Raw genomic sequence first — 24393 nt, 5'->3', positions numbered from 1 at the left:
AAGTCTTTTTCTTCCTACTTTCTTATCTTTTTTTTTTTCAAATCTCCTCCTTCCCAGGGTTACCAAGAAGTTACCAGTGCCCCGGCTAACTCCTTCTTGATAATGGAACTTGCCCTGCTTACAGAGAAGTCGGTCTGAGTTTGGAAGCAGGCCTGCTTTGGCTGTATCAGAAGGCAATGAAGACTCGTCCACCCACCGCTGGACCCGGGCAACTAACACAAAATAAAGCACCGGAGCCTTCGGTTCTGTCTTCAGCAATATTTATTGGAAACAGCAACGCTTCCCGTGGGAAGGCTTCATACATTAAGCAGTAAGATTTGCCTTTCACTCCACATGATCCACAACCGCAAGTGGCGCATCCGAAGCAGCACATTGAACCTCTGGAAGAATCTGTACAGCTAGATAAATAGAACTCTGGATACCTAACAAGACTTTAATGACTGATACAAAAAAAACAACAACAACTCATAAGCGTACGCATAGCACTGTACACACAAAATGAAGAGGAGATAGAAGGGACAGAAATAAATGTTGTTACTGAACTGCGAAAGAGTCTTGCATATGCAGCCACACATCTTAAACTGCTAAGCACAAAAATCTTCTTTATTTGGTCCTCATTGAGGGCAGAATATGCACAAACGATGTTCAAAGAACACAAGGTGAAAGTGGAATGGGAAGATAGTTACTGTTTCTTGGTCTATGAACTAGTGGAGAAATGGTTTCAAGTGCTCTTCTTGTGTTTCTGTACCAAATGGATTCATGAAACATGTAATTCACAAACAGAACTGAAGTGAAGACATCTGTTCCCCCTTCCGTGTACCTTCAGAAACGCCCTGTATACATATCTGGTTTCTGTACAGCAAGAAAGGAAAGCTTGGCGACCAGGTCCTTTCCAATTCCTCATAGTAGAGAACCTCTTCAGCTCCTCCCACAACATGATGTCTTACTTAGAGATAAATGGGAATCACCCTCTGGCTTTAACAGCAGGGAGGGAAGAAAACCAGCTGAGCCTCAGAAACAGGCAGAAGCAGGGGAACAAAGGAGACTTTTCAGAGAAGGCTTTGAACCCACACTCAACACTTTCTATGAGAGCGCCCAGGAATTCACTCATTCAGACAAGAAGATAATTTGCTGGTGAGGGAGGCTTTCTTGGACAGTTCTGTGACTCACACGTTTGGGAGGGGCTGATGTGAAAATAAGAACTTTCTCTTCTACTTAAATGGAGAACCTGAGACCTTGAGATGGCCCGCCAGTGATATCTTCAGTAGGATATCTTCAGTAGGATATCTTCAGTAGGATGGTGGATATGTGATGTGGCTCATGGTCAAATTCTCAGAGGCCACAGCCTCCTGAGAACTGTGTAAACAGCAGTTCTGTGACTACTGGCTGGTCTCAAATGGTATTGTAAAAGCACATGCCATGCCCACCAGGCTAAGAAGATATCATCCATCACCATGACTCTTGTGGGATCACACAAGTCAACCAAACATACTCAGTGGGGCTTGACAACTTGGACCACTGCAGCCTGCACTTGGGATGTATTGTAAGCAGCATTACCAAAGCAGTGGTTAAACCTAACTATCTGGGTCAAGAAGAGGTGAGGCAGCCAGCGTTAACATCCTAGTGGGGCAGAGCAACCAGAATCTCCACATAATTGATGGGGAAGAAGCCTGACTGGCCATGGAGCATCCCCTCATACCAGTTCTCATCAATCTGGTTAGTGAGTGTGATGATATCACCCTCTTTAAAACCCAACTCCCCTTCATTTTCAGGTTCAAAGTCGTACAGAGCTCGGCAGCAGGGCTGATCCATTGGGGCACCTGGGAGTGAGAGCAGGAGAGAAGAACACAGAGAGACAAGGGGTATTTAACACACGCAACTACTGCCTGTGGCACCTGCCTGCCTTGCTGCCCCTCCTCGGCTCCTCCCTCTCCTCTTCCTGCTGAAGCTTCCTCTTGGCACTGGTCCCCAGTGTCTGCTGCATGGCACCTTGCTCTCTACCAGTCTTCAGAAGTTCTCTCACGTTTCTGGGAGTTGCTGAATTCCTGTTTCTTTTTCCAGTATTAAAAATTGGTCACATCTATTCTTTTGGTACATACAACAAAGTTCATCGAGGCTGGCCTTCCTAACAATGTGCAGAGACGGAAGGCCCAATGACTTAAGGAGTCTTAGCGAGATTTGGACTTCCCAAGTGGCACTAGTGGTAAAGAACCCACCTGCCAATGCAGGAGACGTAAGAGACAAGGGTTCGATCTTTGGGTCAGAAAGGTCCCCTGGAGGAGGGCATGGCAACCCACTCCAGTATTTTTGCCTGGGAAATCCCATGAACAGAGGAGCCTAGTGAGCTACAGTCCATAGGGTTGCAAAGAGTCAGACACAACTGAAGTGACTTAGCACAGCACTGCATAGGAAATTTAGGTTCATAATGGAGCATGGCCAAATTCTTTCCACACTAGCACTTTAAGATCTCTGCCTGTATGAAATAGTACAGTTCATTACATGGACAATGTTTTGCAGCATCAGAATAACAGTGCAGTTCACACTTTTTAAAAATAAAGACCTCAGTCTCTGGAAGTTGCTGTAATATAGTGAAAAACAAGACAATATAAAACATTGTGTTCAAGTGCTTATTCTCTGTGACCTTGCATAAGGTACTTCAGTCTCAGTTGGTTTGTCTAAACCTGGAATGTACAGTTAGAACTTATTCCATGGTATTACTGTGGCTATTAAATGAGATTATATAAAAGTGATATAATTATACCTGTGCATTAATATACCACATATATGACTATGATGTGTGTCCATCAGAGCTATGGCATAGAAAAATAATATATTTACCTTGATTTAAATAATGATGGATGGGCCCTTATCTTAAAAGAGATCTATGTTAAATTAGTAAGCATACTGACAGAGTAGGCATACACATATACTAATAGACCCAGACAGGTGCGTGCAGATCCATGCCACCTAGATGGCTTTGAAGGGGAACAATTACATTTATTTATTTTTATTTAGAGAAAGCAAGTTAATGAGTTTCCGAGAGAAACGTGGAATATGCGATTGGTTTCTGAGCACCAGAGAACAGGTTACCTATAACTTACATGACTAGTCTTTGTAACCAGCTAACTTCTAAAAACCACTGCTGTTATCCACACAAGGAGTGCTCTGAGCAGCAGCTCAGCACAAGGGGCAGAGAGCTCCCACCATCATCACACACCTCACTTCTTTCCTTTGTAGTCTCCTGAGGACACCTATGTTTCCTCCCATCGAACACTGAGCACTAGGGATGCAAGAAACATGGAAGAAAGCTGCATATCCTTACAGTCCACATCTAGTATCAGACAGTTCCTCTTCTTCAACCAAGCAGATTACTAAGGCTGAATATATCGCAAGCACAGGTTTTTACCCGATCTGCATATAGCAGGTGGACAGCAGTGGTATCAGCTAAAAGGATACATTGCTAGGTATACACCAATATCCTTGATAGAAAATGAGTTTTCACTTTTATTGTACCAACCTGTTACCACAGCACAGTGAACTGGCTGGAGGGTAGGGAGGGGAGGAAAGTTGAGCAGCTATTGAGACTCAGAATATATTCACCTGCAAATATATACGCCCATGTGTTTCTTTGACTCCAGAAATCCAGTTTCCTAGAGCTGCTGTCTGTGGGTTATAAGTGAGTGTATGTGGGCACATGCTGTCCAGGGGCATTCACCTTTATGCAGGCAAGATTCATACAAGCAGAAAAACAGGCGGAAAAAAACCCATGACATCTCTACAATGAAACTGACATATTAAGGTGATTTTAAGACCACAAAGTCAGGTCAAAATCAAATGTGCTTGCTGCAGCAGGTAAGTGTGGGCTGATGGTGGACAGTGAGAGAATAAGGGACTTACAAAGATAGTTTAACAGAGGGGAGAGAGTAAAGGAGAGGAAGGGAGAGTCAATGAGACAAGAAGGAACTCCGTTAAGTTTCTATCTGATAACACCATTCTGTAAGAAATCTATTATGGTGTATTCCTCACATAGCCAGACTGGACCACTCCTATAATTTCTGGAAGCATGTCAACTGGGGGTGCCCAAGGCCTGTGGAACGGGTTCTGCAGCTATCAGCTCCTTACCTGCAGGTTTGGGGGTGCCTGTGTGGGAAAGGCCCCCATTGGGCTGAGTGCTGTCCCCAGTTGAAAACTCCAGGCTCATTCGAGGTTTAGGCTGATACTCCCTTCTTGGCTGGGATGAAGCTTGTCTTATTCTGCATTAAAAAGAAAAAGGGGATGCAGCCAATTAAGACACAAGAAAAAAAGCCATAAAATCCCTAAAATACTTAGGTTACCCACCAATCCACTATTGTGGAATACAAGAAAGGATCCTCAGCTTTCTTTTCTGTGTCTTTCTCCAGGTTTTATGCCACAGTCACACCCTCTATGGTTATACCCTCACCGTCTTCATTCTTCCTCTCACTTGCTCCCTCATTTACTCAGAGCTCACTTTGCAAGGATGCACTGTGTTAAGTGCCAGGAACACAAAGACCAATCAGTCACAGGTCTTACCCTCAAGCTCATGGTCTGGTGGGAAGACAGAACATAAACAACCGATTACTGTAAACTGTAGTAAACACTATTATGGAGATCTGCATAAAATGTTATAGGAACACAGAGGTAGAGCTGGGGGTGAGGAGTCTACCTGTCCATGGAGAAGTCAGAGAGGGCTTGAGGAGAAAAGTAAAAGATGGTTAGCAGTCATTTCTAGATGAACAGCTGTTCCCAGAAGACAGTTATTCCCTACTGAGCTTGAGAATGTGTGGAGGGAGGAGAGGAGGAAATACAGTATACTCTGGGTACAGCACAGAGGAAGGAGAAAGAATCCAAGGGAGACGGGAGGCAGTGGGAAAGGTACAGGCAGCAAACGTATTCTGCACACCCCGGAGTGTTTTCCACAGCGCCAGATGCTCACTAAGCAAAGTGCACGGCCAATCCGCAAGTGTGGGGGGCGTCTAGCGTACGGCAATTGTAGAATGACAGCTCTGAACATAGTTCAGAAGGAAGAAAGAAAAGTGGCCTTCCTGCTCAGCAGATGTCACAAAGATGCATCACGCTTCTTTAGTACGACGAAATGCATGGCTTTCAACCCTCCTAGAGGCTTCAGAGCATGACACAGGTTTCCACAAGGGTTCCCTGTCCAAACACTGGTCAAGGAAGACACTGAGGAGAGAAAGAGGCTGGCCAAATGGCAACAGGTTGAGGAAGTTTCTCATAACACAGCCCTATACCTGCAGGAGGCTTTGTGCATTGACAGCTATATCATCAGCTCTGAGAGCCTAATCTGGCCATAAGCTGAGAATAAAATCTCTTGAGGCAATCCTTTGATGTGCACACATTCAGCTCAAATAAAATAACACGTATTACATAGCACAGGGCCACCACACACAGCTGTGCAGGCTGTGCCTCACAGCTCTAATAATTACACCACCCCAGCCAGGATACGGGGCCCATCTGAGCAGGCTGAACAGGCATAAGTAATCAGCTCCCTCTGATGGACCTCCTCACCACTCAGAGAAACACAAAGTGTGAGACGACACAAGCTTTCCAATAGGTCACGCTTACACGGGAGCTCCTGTGGCACCGCTGCATGACCCTGAGCCCAGGTTTGCTGGTCTGTTAGGTGAGGTTAACAATACTTGGTTTACAGGGCTGTTACATGACTGATGATGATGTGCCTTCAGTACCCATAGCATAGCTGGATGGCAAACCACATCCATTATCATCAGTAGCCTCCTGGGGGTCCCATCTGTGGCAAAGTGTTACCTACGTATTGATTGCTCATAAAACACATGATGATTGTCGGTTAGTCACTAAGTTGTGTCCAATTCTTTTGTGACCCCATGGACTGTAGCTCACCAGGCTCTTCTATCCATAGGATTTCCCAGGCAAGAATACTGGAGCAGGTTGCCATTTCCTTTTCCAGGGGATCTTCCTGACCCAGAGATCAAACCTACGTCTCCTGCACTGGCAGGTAAATTCTTCACCACTGAGCCACCAGGGAAGCCCAGACGCAATATTAGGAAGGGATGAAGGAAAGAGAAGGAAACGAAGGAAAACAGAGCCCAGGATAATATAAAATCTAAACAAATGATTCACAAGTTGCTTATGTAGGATCAGTAGGAATCCTGAAGAAAGTTTTTCTTCTAATGTATTCTAATATTTCCACTTCTCTATACACCATTTTATAGCAAGGAAATGGAAATGGGAAATGCAGGGAACGGTACAATACCTTTCCTCCAGTCTGACAGTGACCTGCTGCAGGATCTGGACTGCCTGCTTATGGTACTCCAGCTGGGCTTGGACGAGCGCAGACAGCTGGCTCACCTGCTCGATCTGCAGATCAACAGGCGAATCACATCTTAGTTATCAGGTGACAGTCCTGAATCGTCTGCTACTGCCCAGTCCAAACGACGCAGCTACCCCTGACACACAGCACAGTGCTTGGCAGTGCCCATGTCTGTGCAGGGAGCCAGGCTAACTGATAGCTTTGCAGGTAACAAATTGATTAAAGGTAAGAAAGCATCCCTGTGCTTGGAAACTCTAGTTCTAGGAGAAGAAACATTAGTCAGAATCCTCCCAGAGATCACAAAGCTCTCATCAAACAGTCTCATGCTTAGCGACAACCTTCTGATTAGGATTGGGCTTCTTTGATTGACTTTCTATAGGACAAGAGATGCATTGACAAGAACATTCTTTGCTGTCTATACTTCTCATGCTAAGTCAATATCAGTGCTGTTAATAAAAATGTAAATATTGATTTCTCATATGAGGCACTATGGGAGGCAGTGTGGTTTGACAGAAAATCTTTTGTTCTCTCTGACCCTCATCTGCAATGTAAAAGGATTGGGTTAAGCGACACCTTGGGCTCACGCCACCTCTAATATTCTGAGCATCCTTGGTTACTCTTCATGTTGTGTCTTGGGTTGTGATCCAGTTGAATAGCGGCCTCTGAGTGAATACAGGCAATGCTACCCCATGAGTTTTGGAGTGGGGCTGGGTCCTTGGTGAAGAGAAGGGATGCTGTGACTCAGGTCACCCTCTCCCTCATGGTGTTCCTCCTCGGTAGGTAGATGGACACATTGTTTTACATAATCACAAACTAGCAATGTTCCTGGAGAGTCTGGAAGTCTGGATATGTTCAACATGCCTCCCCTGTCACCAATCAAGGGGGGTGGTAAATACCTAAAGGCTCTGTAAATATCTTGGCAGAAGCTGGTGAGCAACTGATGGGGCTAGAGGTGAAGATGAGCAAGGACAGAAAATCTGGTTAACAGGTCTTATGACATAAGTGGTTAGAAAGCAAATTTTAAAGCCATGCAAAATAATTCAGCATTCTGGAAATGTGAAGGCAACTTTTAAACTATCTCACCTATATCCCAAATGTAGTATCTATGTGACAATCTTCAACCTTAATTGTAATTACCTTTGGAAAGAAAAGGTGAACTTTACCTCAAAATATAGACCATCTTAACCATACATGAAGCTGGCACCGAAGAATCAATGCTTTTGAACTGTGGTGTTGGAGAAGACTGTTGAGAGTCCCTTGGACTGCAAGGAGATCCAACCAGTCCATCCTAAAGGAAATCAGTCCTGAATATTTGTTGGAAGGACTGATGCTGAAGCTGAATCTCCAATACTTTGGCCACCTGATGTGAAGAACTGACTCACTGGAATGAGACCCTGATGCTGGGAAAGACTGAAGGCAGAGGGGGAAGGGGATGACAGAGGATGAGATGGTTGGATGGCATCACTGACTCGATGGACATGAGTTTGAGCAAGCTCCGGGAGATGGTGATGGATGGGGAAGCCTGGTGTGCTGCAGTCCATGGGGTCGCAAAGAGTTTGACATAACTGAGTGACTGAACTGAACTGAATGTATATTGGACACATACTTACTGACTATAATGACTGATTTTCTTATTTAATCTGAAGTCAATTTGCCTTACATTTCACATTTCAACAGAGTATTTGCTTAAACTATTGGACTTATATAGGTCATCAGAATGTGAAAGTCAGTTGTGTCTGACTCTTTGTGATGCCATAGACTGTAGCCTGCCAGACTCCTCTGTCATGGAATTCTCCAGGCAAGAATACTGGAGTGGGTAGCCATTCCCTTCTCCAGGAGATCTTCCCAACCCAGGGATTGAACCCAGGTCTCCAGCATTGCAGGCAGATTCTTTACCATCTGAGCCACCAGGGAAGCCCATGTCAACTGAAACATTCTTTATCTCCCTACTATTTATAGTAGTTTAAGATTATTAGCAGACATAAATCTAGTTACACCGAACTTTTTGTTGTGCTGTCGTGTGTGTGTGTGTGCTCACTTGTATCTGATTCTTTGCTACCCCATGGACTGCAGCCTGCCAGCTCCTCTGTCCATAGAATTTTTCTATGTAAGATCACCGGAATGTGTTGCTGTATCTACTGCAGGGCCTCTTCCTGACCCAGGGACTGAACCCGAGTCTTGTGTCTCCTGCACTGGCAGGTGGATTCTTTATCACTAGTACCATCTGGGAAGCTCACAGCAAACTACAGGAATATAGAAACAGCTTTACAATTTCTCAGTCTACTTTATAATTTTAAATTATTAAAAAAAAATAACCATCTACTGAAGCTTTCACCACATAGTACTATCAGTCACTCACATTTTAAATTACATAACCCTTTAACACATTAATCCTGTTCCTCAAAGGTGACGTTAAATTAAAAACCACAGGAGAGTCACTCACATCCATCTCTAAGAGATTGAACATGCTTGACTCAGCAATCTCCTTAGACTCATCAAATTTCTCCAGAGCTTGACGTAACTCTTCATCAGGAATTTTGCCTTGTCGTTTCTTCTTGTAATCAAAGTCCAGGCGTCGCCCCTCCAACTTCTTCAGATGATGCTGAAAAAAATCAAGGGCAGAAATGTGCTTTGAAGGGACCTATGGAAAAGGACTACTTACAGCTCACTTCTTACCATGTCTACTGGCTTCCAAAATAAGACAGGCTAAATTCTAAAACATCACCTCACCAGAGAAATAAAGAAACACACATCAATGGGGGCAAATGCTTCTAAAGACTAAGACATTTATGTTTGGGAAACACCTTTAAAAATAATTAATAGCAAGGAAGAAATTGTGGAAAATACTGATGCCCTTTATTGTCTGCCCCTGTTGGGTCAAAGCTAAGGTGGACTATATGCCTCTCCACCCTATGACTAGGGGTGGAAGCTAGGAAGGTTTAGAAAGCACAGGCATATGGGGCTTACAAGTCTCCATCTTCAAGGAAATGGTATCTCATGGGAAGGCAGAGGAAAAATGGTTTCCTTGAAATGAAGTGAGAAAGAAAAGTATTCTTCTTTTTTCATATCATAAAACATTTGTGCTGGAAGGGATTTATTTTTGAGGTAATCCAGTCTATTAGAATCACCTTAAGATGTTTACTAAAACTACAGATTCTTGATCACCTGAATTAGAATATCCAGGGCCGGGGCCTAGGCAACTTGGTCTCAGCACTTACCCTAACAGACTGATGCAGCTTTAGAAAATCATGGATTAATTTAAGTCTCCCATCTGACAGATGGTGACACTGAGTCCTAAGACCTAACTTGAAAGAGGCCTTCGTCAGGACCTAACCCCCAACACTGCACAGCAATTCCCCTTTGCATCACCCCTGATGCATACAGTCCAGGAGTGGGACTGCCCAGCCTTGCCCCAACGCCTCCAGCAACCAATCAGGAAAGCAGCTTCGCAAAGCCACAAAGTATTCTTTTCCTACCAGCTGCAGTGTCCCCCTATTAATGGGTGGGGAAAATGTGCTAGACTTCTCTTGACCCTGGGTGTTCAGGGAGTGGGAGGGAAGGAAATGAAAATGGAGTTGGGAGTGGGGAAGGAAGGAGAAGGAGGGAGGAAGAATATCCTTGACCTTCCTGCCACCACACACCCTGCCTCCAGCCCATGCCCTGATCCAAACTAAGTGCTTATTCCTTTGGAAGGAATATCCTTTTAAAATGTCTGAACCTGCAGTCAGCTGCAAAACAGAGCACTGGAATCAGAGAGACACGCTAGGTTTGGAGTGAGTCTGCCACCTAGCAACAGCATGGCAGGGTTGAAGATTTAAGCTAGAGATTGCAGAGACTTCATTTATCTGAAAATCAAATTTCAGACAAGTTAAACAGATATCTGTTGAAAGAATGGATGAGCAAACATTACATACCCAGTTAGAGGTTAAAGCCAGTTGAACATTATTTATCTGGAAAAACTAAACTGTTCTACACGTTTTAGAAAGGAGAGTTGGGTATTCTTCCTCAAGTCTAACAACCATTATGAAAACACAAGTTTATAAAGTAAAAGAAGAACTGCATACACAAGCTAAGAACTGGTACAGCTGGTATTTTAGAGGCTGAAATCATCCCAGAAAACAGAGAATAATTAATAAAATTGTATAGTCAGGGAAAGAATATCCTTCTGGAGAAAAATGCTTGAAAAACTTGAAAACCAAACATGGAAAAATTAAATGTAATACTCGTGAGTGGCACAGTCATAATAGTGGGGCAAAAAGTACTACATTTATCATTTATCTTGATTTTTCATGCTGGATTTTTTACAGTTCACATGCTCAGTGTTGACAACGTGCATGGTAAGTTTTAAAAAAGAGGACCTGCATCTGTACAGTTCCAACATCCGGTTCCCAAACAACTAGTAGCAGGTACCTGAATTTCCCTCAGATCTTTGTCATGAAGATTCTGAAGGGGGTCAATGAAGTTCTGCTTCACTTCCATGTCCAAGGAGTCCTTGACCTCCGAGAGTTCCCTCATGGCCTCCCCCACCTCACCAAGCGCTGGGCCTGCAAGGTAATAAGGAAGCCCTTGAACATTAAAGAACAAAGATGAAATGCACTTGCAATAAAAGGGCCCATCACAGACCAAACCCAGGAACAGCTGCCTGTCTTCTGAAGACAACGAAGACAAGAGACGGTATATAATGCCCTCTGGAGATCAATGTATTCTCCATCTGAGGCAGTTCATGAAATATCACTGAGTACAACAGACTCAATGCCCCTGGGGGTAGGGGCTGGCATTCCTTACAATAGAGAATATAAAAGTTTGCTTTTCCTTTGAAAAGGAATTGGAAGCTCCCTACCCTCCTTTGGAGGAGCCTCTTGATGAAAGTGAAAGAGGAGAGCGAAAAAGTTGACTTAAAGCTCAACATTCAGAAAACGAAGATCATGGCATCTGGTCCCATCACTTCATGGGAAATAGATGGGGAAACAGTGGAAACAGTGGCTGACTTTATTTTTTGGGCTCCAAAATCACTGCAGATGGTGATTGCAGCCATGAAATTAAAAGACGCTTACTCCTTGGAAGGAAAGTTGTGACCAACCTAGATAGCATATTCAAATGCAGAGACATTACTTTGCCAATAAAGGTCCATCTAGTCAAGGCTATGGTTTTTCCAGTAGTCATGTATGGTTGTGAGAACTGAACTGTGAAGAAAGCTGAGTGCTGAAGAATTGATGCTTTTGAACTGTGGTGTTGGAGAAGACTCTTGGGAGTCCCTTGGACTGCAAGTCCATTCTAAAGGAGATCAGTCCTGGGTGTTCATTGGAAGGATTGATACTAAAGCTGAAACTCCAGTACTTTGGCCACCTCATGCGAAGAGTTGACTCATTGGAGAAGACCCTGATGCTGGGAGGGATTGGGGGCAGGAGGAGAAGGGGACGACAGAGGATGAGATGGCTGGATGGCATCACTGACTTGATGGACGTGAGTCTGAGTAAACTCCAGGAATTGGTGATGGACAGGGAGGCCTGGCATGTTGCAGTTCATGGGGTCGCAAAGAGTTGGACACGACTGAGCAACTGAACTGAACTGAACTGATGCTAGGAAAGATTGAGGGCAGGAGAAGAAGGGGACAGCAGAGGATGAGATGGGTGGATGTGATGGACAGGGAGGCCTGGCATGCCACGGTTCATGGGGTTGCAAAGAATCGGACACGATTGAGCAACTGAACTGAACCCTCCTTTGTAAGTACTTGGGCATGTGTGCTAAGTCACTTCAGTCGTGTCTGACTCTTTGTGACCCTATGGACTGCAGCCTGCCAGACTCCTCTATCCATGGGATTCTCCAGGCAAGAATACTGGAGTGGGTTGCCATGCCCTCCTCCAGGGGATCTTCCTGACCCAGGGATTGAGCTCATGTCTTATGTCTCCCGCATTGCTAGGTGGGTTCTTTACCACTAGCGCTACCTGGGAAGCGCTCCATGAGTACTTGCACGTGTGTATTCTAAGTCGCTTCAGTTGTGTCCAACTCTTTGTGACCCCATGAACTGTAGCCTGGCAGGCTCCTATGTCCTTGGGATTCTCCTGGCAAGAATACTGGAGTGGGTTGCCATGCCCTCCTCAGGGGATCTTCCCAACCCAGGGATCGAACCCATGTCTCTTACATCTCCTGCATTGGCAGGTGGTTCTTCACCACTAGCGCCTTCTTTATTTTCATCTATTTATTTATTTATGGCCACACTGCGTGGAGTGTGAGATCTTAGTTCCCTGATCAGGGATCAAACCCATGACCCCTGCAGTGGAAGCACTGATTCTTAACCACTGGACGGCCAGGGAAGTTCCCAGTACTCGCTCTCCCCTGGAGGAGATCTGTTTAAGGTCAATGTATTCAGCAAAAACTTGGAAGGGAGAGCAGGGCTCAATTAGGAAGGACAGTTATTTGCTGTGACCTCACATTGTGAAGGAGTGAAAACAGAAGGTGGTTAGTATGGCAGCTGTGGGTCCAAGGAGAGCGAGGTAAAGGAATTCACCAGGGGTGTCACATTAGGTACCCTACACAGATGAGCAGAAGCTAAGAAAAAGCTTGTGAAGTGGGGTGTTGACCCATTGCTGAGTGTGACAGTTCCCTCTGCCCCAATGCTCAGTCACTGCCAGACACACACAGTGGTAAATATCCAGGCATCTGGCTGTGTCTGCCAGCTATGGTAATGATGGGATCTTATGAGGAAGAAAGAAAGTGAATAAAATTTCTAAGACAAATTACACTAAAAAATGACAAAGCAACTCTGAAAACAAATAAGGGGCCCATGTGTACAAGACCCAAAACTGAGAATCAAAATATGAAATGGTCCTAATTATTTCTTGCAGGGTTTTTTTTTTTCAGTGCCACTAAGATCCCCAGGACAAATGATAACTGAAAATGTGAGGAAGCACACGTTACCAAAGTTGCAGTCATCTCCGAGCTCTCTTCCAAACTTGAGCATGGCCTCTGCCAGCAGCGCCTCTGCCTGGGGGTAACCTGGCCCTTTCTCCTGGCCACGGATTTTTGACATGGTGTTGATCATGCTGAGTTTGGCTCTGGAAGCTGCAGGCAAAGAAATCAGAGACTTCGAAAGTAGGCAGTGTGATGTAGGAAAAACAGGGCTCAGTAGAGAATCAGGCCTTGAGCAGACTCTAAGCCAGTTCAGCTACTGAAAATTGTACCTTCACCAATGTCTTTATCTATATGTACAAGCTGGTCCGCAGATAAAACACAACCATGCCCTTTTCATCACTAAACTCTCCCTTTCTTTCAGAATCTCATGAGGAAATTAGCAGGAAAGGCAAAGCTCTCCAGGTGAAGGTCCCATCTTTGTGTCCTCCTGCCCATCTTCCCATCTCTTCTCACTGCTGTGGCCATGCAGTTCTTCTGTGGACCTGGGAAAGCACTTAAAAACCATGGGGTTATGTGGCCTCTAAGTTCTAGGATTCTGCTTTTATATTTCAATTCTAGGAGCCTATGGACTGAAGTAGGAAATTCATTGTTAATTCTTGCAACGTGGGCCTTCTGCCATGTTTCACTTAGACCACGTATAAAACAGAACTATTTGCAAAATCACTTCTTCACTAAGATTCTGACAGTAAACAGACCCATGAAGAACAGAAATATTGTGTTCATTAAAAAGACTTAATTACTTCCCTTGAACATAACTGCTTCGGAAAATTAGTTTTGTGCCACAAAGACAGCATTTCAATTTCTTTTTTGCTTTTATTTTTATAGGTGAAGTGCCTAGAAGGTAAATCCAGTTTTCATGGAAGAAACAGCTTTATTAGGACACTGTTAGACCCAATGATTAACTTGATGCTATGGTTTCTCAGGTTCATTATCAGAGTTGGGACTGTATATTAATGTAGGATTCCATCTGCGTGGCAACCCCTTACAGAATCCCAGCTAATGCATATACTTCCAATATTTAGTGGCTAACATTTCATCTTGAACATTAGGTTCAAATAGGGTTTTATTTAAACGTTGGGCTTCAAAGGTTGAATCTGGAGACAAGGAGAATTATTATGAGAGGATCCTCTTGTAAGCCTGTCCCAGGGATATTATAATGAACAAGACACCTATGGTCTCTACCTTAACAAAGCTTACAAGGTAGCGTCTATTTTAAAAGCAATTAGAGTGAAGTGCACATACTAAGTGTCATGCAGGGAGATTATAGCAAGTCACAAAAATAGAGCAACACCGTAGTCTGTATGGGTGGGCCCTGCAAAGAAGATTTTGGGAGAGAAGCATCTTTAAACTTTGAGTCACATCATGATTAGCAGTTAGTCCTGCTAATAGCAATATACAAAGCCTGGTGGTACCTGGAAAAATATAAGAATATAAAATTCACATTTTCTTTACTCCTCATAGAAAAGTATATCATACATAGTTTTAAAAATTGAAAATGTCATAAGAAAACACATTTTTTGGGGGGAATAATATCATTAGAGTTTATATTCAAAGATTTTTCTACAATAAGCCATATTTGAAATCCAGGAAAGACAGAGTCCCTGACAATGTACTCATACCATAGGGAGGCATCAGATACGTAACAGTGGCAGCAAATATGCTGGATGCACCACACACAAGGTATCAGGGGAACACAGGGAAGGAATAACAGCAGCACAGATGAAACTGAGCTAAGCAGACGCTAGACAGTAAGAGGGAGCGAATGAATGGAAGGAAAGGAGACAAATGGAGATCAAACAGAGCAATGAAGCCACGCATGGTGGTTAATCCTTCCAAATCCTGTTTTGACCATTTTACACTCTGAAGATTCATTCCTTTTAGGAAAGCTGGTTACTGATTTGTGCGTACATCTTGGTTCTGCTGAGAGCTGTCTTCTGGTAAGTAATTACCTGAAGTAATTGTAATAGTGTAAATATACTGTGGCTGATTTCCAGATTCATCATTTTGAATGTTGTACAGTTGTGAAGAACTTTATTCTTCCACTAAGTACTTAAGAACATCTTAAATATGTTCTACATTTTCATGTGAAGGGGGAACAAAAACCATGTTCTGTTAGTTTATCTATTTCTTCAAATGAAAATATTTACCTAGTGATCCATATATTTGGAGAAATGGGCTTTTAAATTTATTCACAACTGTTAAGTATTTTTAAGACTCTTGGATTAGTAAGCCTCTGTGTTCTTGAAAAACACCATCAGATCTCTAACTTTTTTTTTTTTTTTTTTGCTTCACAAATTTGCATGTCATCCTTGCATAAGGGCCATGCTGATCTTTTCTGTGTTGTTCAAATTTTAGTACATATGCTACTAAAGTGAGCACTAAATTAACCATTTTTAAGTGTTAACATAAGTGTTTTTAAATGATTTTTAAAAGCAGTACTTTAAGAAACAGAGAGGAAGCCTAGAAATTACAAATTGAAGACACTAGAATTCCTATAATCTCAGTCTAGATAGCATCACCAAGTTGGATGTGCTCCTAGGCACCCTTCTCTTGTCTTCTGACGCTGCTGCTGCTGAGTCACTTCAGTCATGTCCGACTCTGTGTGACCCCAGAGATGGCAGCCCACCAGGCTCCCCTGACCCTGGGATTCTCCAGGCAAGAACACTGGAGTGAGTTGCCATTTCCTTCTCCAATGCATGAAAGTGAAAAGTGAAAGTGAAGTCACTCAGTCGTGTCCGACTACTAGCGACCCCATGGACTACAGCCCACCAGGCTCCTCCGTCCATGGGATTTTCCAGGCAAGAGTACTGGAGTGGGGTGCCATCGACTTCTCCGTCTCTGGTCTTCTAGAGGGACCTAACTCCTCTTCTTCATATTATCTTTATGTTTGCCATACCTTTAGTTTTTCTTTCAAATCGTTACCATCTCTGTAACTAGGCCCCCATCTTTACTCTCCCACCTTCACTATTCTAGTTCAAGCTGCCCCCACTAAATTTATTGCAGAAACAGCTTCTTAATAGCAACTTCTCCCCTGACCCATGAGAGCAGGATACTGGTATGTTGCTCTGCATATCTTCTAGACAGGATTAGAATGAAGCTGTACACGCAGCAGATGTGTAACCCTGACTGCTGAAGGAAAGAATAAATGCATAAACAGACTACCTTGGAAATTCATAGATGATCATGGCAGTGGTTTTCATAAGCAGATGCTGCTCACCACAAATAGAGAAAGCCTGTGCACAGAAATTAAGACCCAGTATAGCCAAAAAGAACTAAATATGCTTATTTTTAAAAGCTTTAAAAAAACATTTTATATTTTAATAATATGAGCATATATTACTTCCATTATGAAGAACTAAATTTAACATATTTCCCACTTCCTTTTCCAGCAGGAGACCTAATTTAGTTGTGGAACTGGATAAACAATACTCACAGTATCTTTATAGTCCGGGCACTGCTCTAACCTCATGAGTCTTTCCACTAAAAAGTTCTACTGAAAACTATATTCAGTGGAGCAAAGAGAATTGGCTAGGAAGAGAGAAGTTCATGAGGATTAACAGGTGAAATGCCATCAAGAAAAAACCCTCAGAGGCAAGGTCTCAGTGAGTCCATAGGTAGGTGATTTCTGGAAGAAAAGGCATCGGGCGAACTGAAACAGAAGGAAGTGACATCAGGGTGATCAGAAAGGCTGATGCATCCCCCAGAGGGTGTCCACTGCTTTGCCTTCTGCTAAGAAAGGGGGTGGGGAGGGCAGTTTCTTTTTTGTTCTCAAAAATCCAGATTATCTTTTCAGGAAGGGAAACAGGGGCAGCCAAAGCTCGATCAAATCAGCTCCTGACTCTAAAGCATCATCTGCAGCATCCCTTGACGCGCTTTTTAATTCTGGGCACAGCCGAAGGGAAGTCAAAGCTCTGCTGAGAGTAAAACAGAAGCTCTCGTCACGCTGCCAGATGGACTTATTCTCCTCTGACCTAAAAGTGGTGTCCCTGTGAGTCACTGCTCGGTCTCTCCTGAGTAACTAGCATGGTAACTAACTGGAATGTGGAAAACCCAGAACTTCTGCTAAATCTAAATTTTTAAAAATTCACTTATTAATTCAAATGAACAGGAAAACAAACCATTACATCTTGTCTCTCATGAAAAGCAGCATACTACATTAAAATACACATTAGTTTTGGCTCATTCGAACAAAGGAAAAAAATCCAGGCTTCAAATCTTGCTAGATATGTATCCCTGAGCATCAATTCTTTCTGAAAGCAGTTATCAGGATTCAGTGATAAACAGCCACAAGAGCAACTAGCACACACACACTCCACAGGCACTGGGGACAGGCGAAGGCACCGCTTTCTACCTTCCATGTCCTTTTCCTAGGTGTGAGTGTGTGTGTGTGTGTAGTGTCCCACCAACAACCGGGTTGTAGGGGAAACTATATTTCCCAGAGCCCCTTCCCTGCATGTTTCCAAGCTAGAGCTGCTCCAGAGTGAGGCTGTACGAGATCTGGGAGGCAACAGTGAAGCAGCAGCCATGCATGTGAGCCTCGGATGAACCCCAGTTCCACCATGTCCTCGAGGTCATACTCTGTGCCTCAGTTCAGTCCAGTCGCTCAGTCGTGTCCGACTCTTTGTGACCCCATGAATCACAGCACGCCAGCCCTCCCTGTCCATCACCAACTCCCAGAGTTCACTCAGATTCACGTCCATCGAGTCAGTGATGCCATCCAGCCATCTCATCCTGGGTCGTCCCCTTCTCCTCCTGCCCCCAATCCCTCCCAGCATCAGGGTCTTTTCCAATGAGTCAACTCTTCGTGTGAGGTGGCCAAAGTATTGGAGTTTCAGCTTTAGCATCATTCCTTCCAAAGAAATCTCAGGGCTGATCTCCTTTAGAATGGACTTGTTGGATCTCCTTGCAGTCCAAGGGACTCTCAAGAGTCTTCTCCAACACCACAGTTCAAAAGCATCAATTCTTCGGCACTCAGCCCTCTTCACAGTCCAACTCTCACATCCATACATGACCACAGGAAAACTATAGCCTTGACTAGATGGACCTTAGTCGGCAAAGTAATGTCTCTACTTTTGAATATGCTACCTAGGTTGGTCATAACTTTTCTTCCAAGGAGTAAGCGTCTTTTAGTTTCATGGCTGCAGTCACCATCTGCAGTGATTTTGCTCTTCTCAAATGTTGAGAATGTTGATTCTGGTGACCAAGAGTGCCCTCAGGCCCACCACAAGACTGTGCTGCAAACTCACAGAGGGGGTGACCTTAAAGAGCCAACCAGCTTCCACAGCTTTCCTTCCATGCCAGCTGCCCTTTGCAGTGTTGCTTCCAGAGCTGGGCCTGCCCACCCTCCAGAGTCCCAGAAGTTTATTTGCCTGGGTCAGGGCTGGTCAGTGAACTTTCTCTGATCCTTAACCCCACCTTTTTTACCTTTACTTACCCAGCTCTTTCTACAACTATATAAGCTCTAGTTCCTTTAATAAAAGTCTTAGCCCATAGTAACCACTATGGCTTTGCTTCCCTTACTGAATTCTGACGAATGCAGTGGCTGATGGTCTAATATCTAAACTAACAAGAATTTATGATCTCTCATGGGAAATAGATGGGGAAACAGTAGAAACAGTGTCAGACTTTATTTTGGGGGGGGCTCCAAAATCACTGCAGATGGTGACTGCAGCCATGAAATTAAAAGATGCTTACTCCTTGGAAGAAAAGTTATAAGCAACCTAGATAGTATATTCAAAAGCAGAGACATTGCTTTGCCGACCAAGGTCTGCCTAGTCAAGGCTATGGATTTTCCCTGTGGTCATGTATGGATGTGAGAGTTGGACTGGGAAGAAGGCTGAGTGCCGAAGAATTGATGCATTTGAACTGTGGTGTTGGAGAAGACTCTTGAAGGTCCCTTGGAGTGCAAGAAGATCCAACCAGTCCATTCTGAAGGAGATCAACCCTGGGATTTCTTTGGAAGGAATGATGCTAAAGCTGAAGCTCCAGTACTTTGGACACCTCATGCGAAGAGTTGACTCACTGGAAAAGACCCTGATGCTGGGAGAGATTGGGGGCAGGAGGAGAAGGGGATGACCCAGGATGAGATGGCTGGATGGCATCACGGACTCGATGGATGTGAGTCTGAGTGAACTCCGGGAGATGGTGATGGACAGGGAGGCCTGGCGTGCTGCAATTCATGGGGTTGCAAAGAGTCGGACATGACTGAGCGACTGAACTGAACTGAACTGAACTGAACTGATTCTTGATAGAGCCCTGAAAATAAGTCAATAAAAATGACCATAAATATTTCAATTCTGCAACTCTGTTTTCAGGACAGACATAAAAGAAAACAACTGTAGGTGGGAGTTAGCTGCTAATAGTGGGAAGAACTTTTCCAATAGTCATGTATGGATGTGAGAGCTGGACTATAAAGAAAGCTGAGCACCAAAGAATTAATGCTTTTGAACTGTGGTGTTGGAGAAGACTCTCGAGAGTCCCTTGGACTGCAAGGAGATCCAACCAGTCCATCCTAAAGGAGATCAGTCCTGGGTGTTCATCGGAAGGACTGATGTTGAAGCTGAAACTCCAACACTCTGGCCACCTGACGTAAAGAGCTGACTCATTTGAAAAGACCCTGATGCTGGGAAAGATTGAGAGAAGGAGGAGAAGGGGATGACAGAGGATGAGATGGTTGAATGGCATCACCGACTCAACGGACATGAGTCTGGGTAGGCTCCAGCAGTTGGTGATGGACAGGGAGGCCTGGCATGCTGCGGTTCATGAGGTCACAAAGAGCTGGTGACTGAGTGACTGAACTGAACTGAACTGAACTGAATTGAGAACACCAGAAAGGACAGTCAGTTTAACAAGGTAGGATTAAGACACAGACTTTGGAGTCAGATTGTCTGAGTCCAAGTCCTGGCTATATTTCTTGTTGGATGCTTTGGGCCTTAGTTTCCTCATCGGTAAAACAGTACTTCCCCATTCTTGGGTTAGGATGATGTAAGGATTAGATGATATAATGTATGTCACAATGTTGGTACATGATAAATATTCAATACATGTTGCCTATTGTTATGAATATCAGACATGCCAGTAAGTTCCCTGTGGGATTTTGTGTGAGTTACTTTACCTCTCTGAGTCTCAGGTTCTTCACTGATAAAAAAGGTGAAAAAAAAAGAAGACAGTTGGATAATTACTAAAACTTTTCCAAGATCTCTACATAAAGTGATTCTTCTTAGACAGAAGAATTCTCCAAGAAAGCCTTCAGCCACAGGAAACTTCAGCAGTTTTCTTAAGTTGCTAGGACTGTCCGTCTTCTTAGAATGACCCTCCCTCTCTATTTGCTCAACACAATACCAGGCACACCTTTTCTACAGTCTTTCCCAATTACCCTTTACCTCTGTTGCCTCTGAGTAGACGTGACCCTTCCCTCATTTTATATCTCCACCATGCCCTGTATATACACTGATAGCTCACATGATACTTTGTGTCTCTCTCTTCTGCATGTCTGTTTGCTGCTACAAGCTGAGAAACTACATCCTACTGAATTCTAGCACAGGGCCAAACATACAGCAGGCACGCACTTACTGACTGTGGGCTGAATAATTTTATTTTAAAATTCTGACTTTTTATATCATTTTCTGTATACATCATTTTTTCTAATCCTTAGAACTAAGACTTCCCTGTTCAAAAGCACAACAGTTTCCTATTGTGCTCTGAACAGAGTGAAAGGCTGCTGATAAGATCTAACTATGCAAAAACTCTGAGATCTGAAAGGATGATTTGGGAGAGCAGGTCATGTTGATGGCAATCTGGCTGATGTTTCCCTTACATACAACCAGATTTTAACATTTCCGAAGCTGCTGGGTCTTTTCATGTCTCCTGACTCCATTCTTTAAAGTGCAGAAGGGTGGGACCTCATTTCCTATTCCCTCTTATTATTAAAACCGGGTCTCAGGAAGCAAGTCATCTCTCAACTACACCATGAAATGCTGCTTTATGGGAAAATGGTAAGAAGCTGATCACACAATCTCCCGAAATCAAGACAGAGGCTCTCATTTTTTTCCAAGAAAAGAGGGCTCCTATGTTAAATTATAAGCCCTAAGGGGATAAAAAAAATCAATAAAAATCAATACATAGGGGAACTGGAAACAATTATGTATCCCCCATTACAGAAAAATTATGAATTTGTACTCCCTGAGTGAAGTGAAAATGAAACTCACTCAGTCGTGTTCGACTCTTCGCAACCCCATGGAATTCTCCAGGCCAGATACTGGAGTGGGAAGCCTTTCTCTTCTCCAGGGGATCTTCCTGACCCAGGAATCGAACCAGGGTCTCCTGCAATGCAGGTGGATTCTTTACCAACTGAGCTATCAGGGAAGCCCTGATTGAAGAGGTATTTCCTAAAAATCAGCTTTCTAAAGATTTTTTTCCACTAATTAAATGAACAAAACATTTATTGTCTGAACAGGACTATGACAGAGAGACTCTAAGAGAAATAAGGTCCAGTCTCTGTCCTCATGAGCTTATCGTCTAGTTGGAAAGTGACAGCACGCTCTACTCACTGTGATTTGAGGCAGATTCAGAGTATATTGTGAATAAAGACACAACATATTCACATCACAGGATAGAGCAATGAACTCTGCTAGAAAATTAAGGCTGGGGAGACTTGGGAAACAGGTGACAATCCAGCTGGGTTTCTGGAGGAGTCAGCTGTAGAGGCAGTGGGATGGGAACAGCCACTCTAGGCATCTAGAGAGTGTGAGCAAAGGCATATGGAAATACCTGGCGCATCTGGAAACTCCAAAGTGTCTGTGGCTGAGGTGCAGGGTCAAAGAACAAGGTGAGTAGGAACCAGGTAGTGAAGGGCCCTGAACTGCAAGCTAAGGAGCTGAGATTCTCCTATCGAAGGCTGCTGACAGAGAGTTATTTAACATCTAGACAGTCAAAAGGGCTTTAATTCAAATCAAATTACATTTAGATTTGGGGGAAAAGATTCCCATCATCATTGCAGGAAAAGTGGGATGTGGGAAGGGTCTTCCCCAAATGGGAAGCCACTGGAAGCAGGGAGACCCATTAGAAAACTGTAATTTAACAGATGAGTCCTAAGGAAACAGAAAGGGGTACGGAAGTGAACTTTAAAGTCCTGCGGTGGGTAGCACTAACAGGACCAGGTAATTGATTAAGTGTGAAGAGGAAGAGGGGCATTTAGGCTGGTGTTAGGGCAAAGGATGGCTGCCCATTAGAATTGCCTGAGGAGGTTTTTAAACTAGTGATTCCTTCAAAGGTGGTACTGGGTCAACTAGATTCCATAACAAAAAACCGTGACTCTTAACTCCACCTCACACTATATGTGAAATTAATTCTGCAGATCTAATTATGGACCCCAACACACAGTACAACCTTTACAAAATGATATAGGAGAACACATTCCTGACCTGTAGAGTAAGCAAAGATATCTTAAAACAGGGCACAAAAACACTTTGTCATAAAGAAAAGTATTTCTAAATTGGCCTATGTTAAAATTGAGTATTTCTATTCAAAAGAAATCAACAGAAAGAATTAAAAGGCAACCAAGAAAAATGAGTTAAGATACTCACAATACACGTATTCAAAACAGGACATGTATCCAAAACATTAAAAGGGAAAAAAAAACTCCTATAAATCATTAAGAAAAAGATAATCCAGTTTTTTAAATGGGCAAGAAGTTTGAACAGACAGATCACAAAAGAAGATATTCAAATGTCTAATAAGCATCTGAAAGGGGCTTGACTTCATTATTCTGGCAATGCAAATAAAACCACATTGTAACCACAGTAATGGTTAAAGCAGAAAAAAACTGAAAAAATAAAAAAATATCAAGTGTTCAGAGGATGTAGAACAACCGGAACTCTCAAGTTTTGCTGGTGGGAGTAAGAACTGGGAGAACATTTTGGAAAACAACTTAGCAATATCTATCTACAAAAGCTGAAAAGATACCCTATGCCTCGGCAATTCTACTTAAAGGCATATATCTATCAGAAATGTGTATAAGAGACATGTACAAAAATGGGCTATTCAAAGTAGCCAGAAAATAGGAACACCCAAATGTGTGTCAGTGAGAAAACAGATAAAAAAATTGTGCTCTATTCTCACAATGGAACAGCAACGGGAATGAAAGAACTGCACCTATGCACAGCAAAGACAAATACACAGGTGAGCAAAAGGAGCCAGAGCTGCAGAGTGCATGCTTCATGATTCCATTAAAGCAACACTCTGAAACTGAAAGAACTGTGTGGCATTAGAGGTCAGGGCAGTTTGCATCTGACGGGCACTCGTGGGAGGCCAGCAGTGAGCAGTTTCTTAAACTAGGTAGCGTTATGACAGTATCAGTTTGCAATAATTCACTGAGCCATACACTTAGGATCTGAGCACTATACTTTCTTACACTGTAGATCAGTAAAAAGCTCGGGGGGGGAAAAAAAACACCTTGATGCCTGTGTCCTACTCTCAGATGTCTGAGTAATTGGTCTAACCATCTATAGTTTTTAAAATCCCTTAGGTGATTCTGGCACCCCACTCCAGTACTCTTGCCTGGAAAATCCCATGGACGGAGGAGCCTGGTAGGCTGCAGTCCATGGGGTCGCTGAGAGTCGGACACGACTGAGCGACTTCACTTTCATGCACTGGAGAAGGAAATGGCAACCCACTCCAGTATTTTTGCCTGGAGAATCCCAGGGACAGGGGAGCCTGGTAGGCTGCTGTCTATGGGGTCGCACAGGGTTGCACACGACTAAAGTGACTTAGCAGCAGCAGCAGCAGCAGTAGGTGATTCTAACACACACCAAGTTTGAGAATACACTGCATTCCAATCTCTAGACTGAATACCTGGCTAGGAGATGATAAAAATTTGACATGATTTTGGGGAGACTTGGGGGAGGATGTATAGAGGTGTTTCAATTTCAGCAAATACAAAGTCTAACAGAATATCCACAAGATTGGACCAAACATACAACTAAATACATGGGTCTTAAGCCCCAAAGATGGTAGATTATCTGAAATACCTGGAATCTTTTTTTTTTTTTCTTTCCCAGTTTTACTGAGATATACTTGGCCTATAACACTGAATAGGTTCAAGGTATACAACATAATAATTTGATATACACATGAATGATCACTACAGGAATATG

General features: G+C 43.4%; 1 protein-coding gene and 1 non-coding gene across 2 annotated transcripts in view; both read right to left on the bottom strand.

Annotated features, from left to right (window-relative positions):
- Positions 1-243: 243 nt before the first annotated feature.
- SH3GL2 (SH3 domain containing GRB2 like 2, endophilin A1) overlaps positions 244-24393 on the bottom strand; it is a 223607-nt gene continuing 199457 nt past the window's right edge. The window contains exons 4-9 of the mRNA XM_069576632.1: positions 13247-13390; positions 10739-10872; positions 8772-8930; positions 6272-6375; positions 4123-4253; positions 244-1820 (exon numbers count right to left, since the gene is read on the bottom strand). Coding sequence (XP_069432733.1) covers positions 1621-1820; positions 4123-4253; positions 6272-6375; positions 8772-8930; positions 10739-10872; positions 13247-13390 — 872 coding nt within the window. The 3' untranslated portion in view covers positions 244-1620. The remainder of the gene's footprint in view (positions 1821-4122; positions 4254-6271; positions 6376-8771; positions 8931-10738; positions 10873-13246; positions 13391-24393) is intronic.
- Positions 15513-15619, bottom strand: LOC138434828 (U6 spliceosomal RNA). The gene has a single exon (XR_011254906.1). It is a non-coding gene; the product is annotated as a U6 spliceosomal RNA (small nuclear RNA).

This window comes from Ovis canadensis, chromosome 2, assembly GCF_042477335.2.
Source record: "Ovis canadensis isolate MfBH-ARS-UI-01 breed Bighorn chromosome 2, ARS-UI_OviCan_v2, whole genome shotgun sequence".
Taxonomy (NCBI): Eukaryota; Metazoa; Chordata; class Mammalia; order Artiodactyla; family Bovidae; genus Ovis; species Ovis canadensis.
The sequence above is the reverse complement of the archived record's forward strand: the minus strand, read 5'-3'. Positions and strand labels throughout refer to the sequence as shown.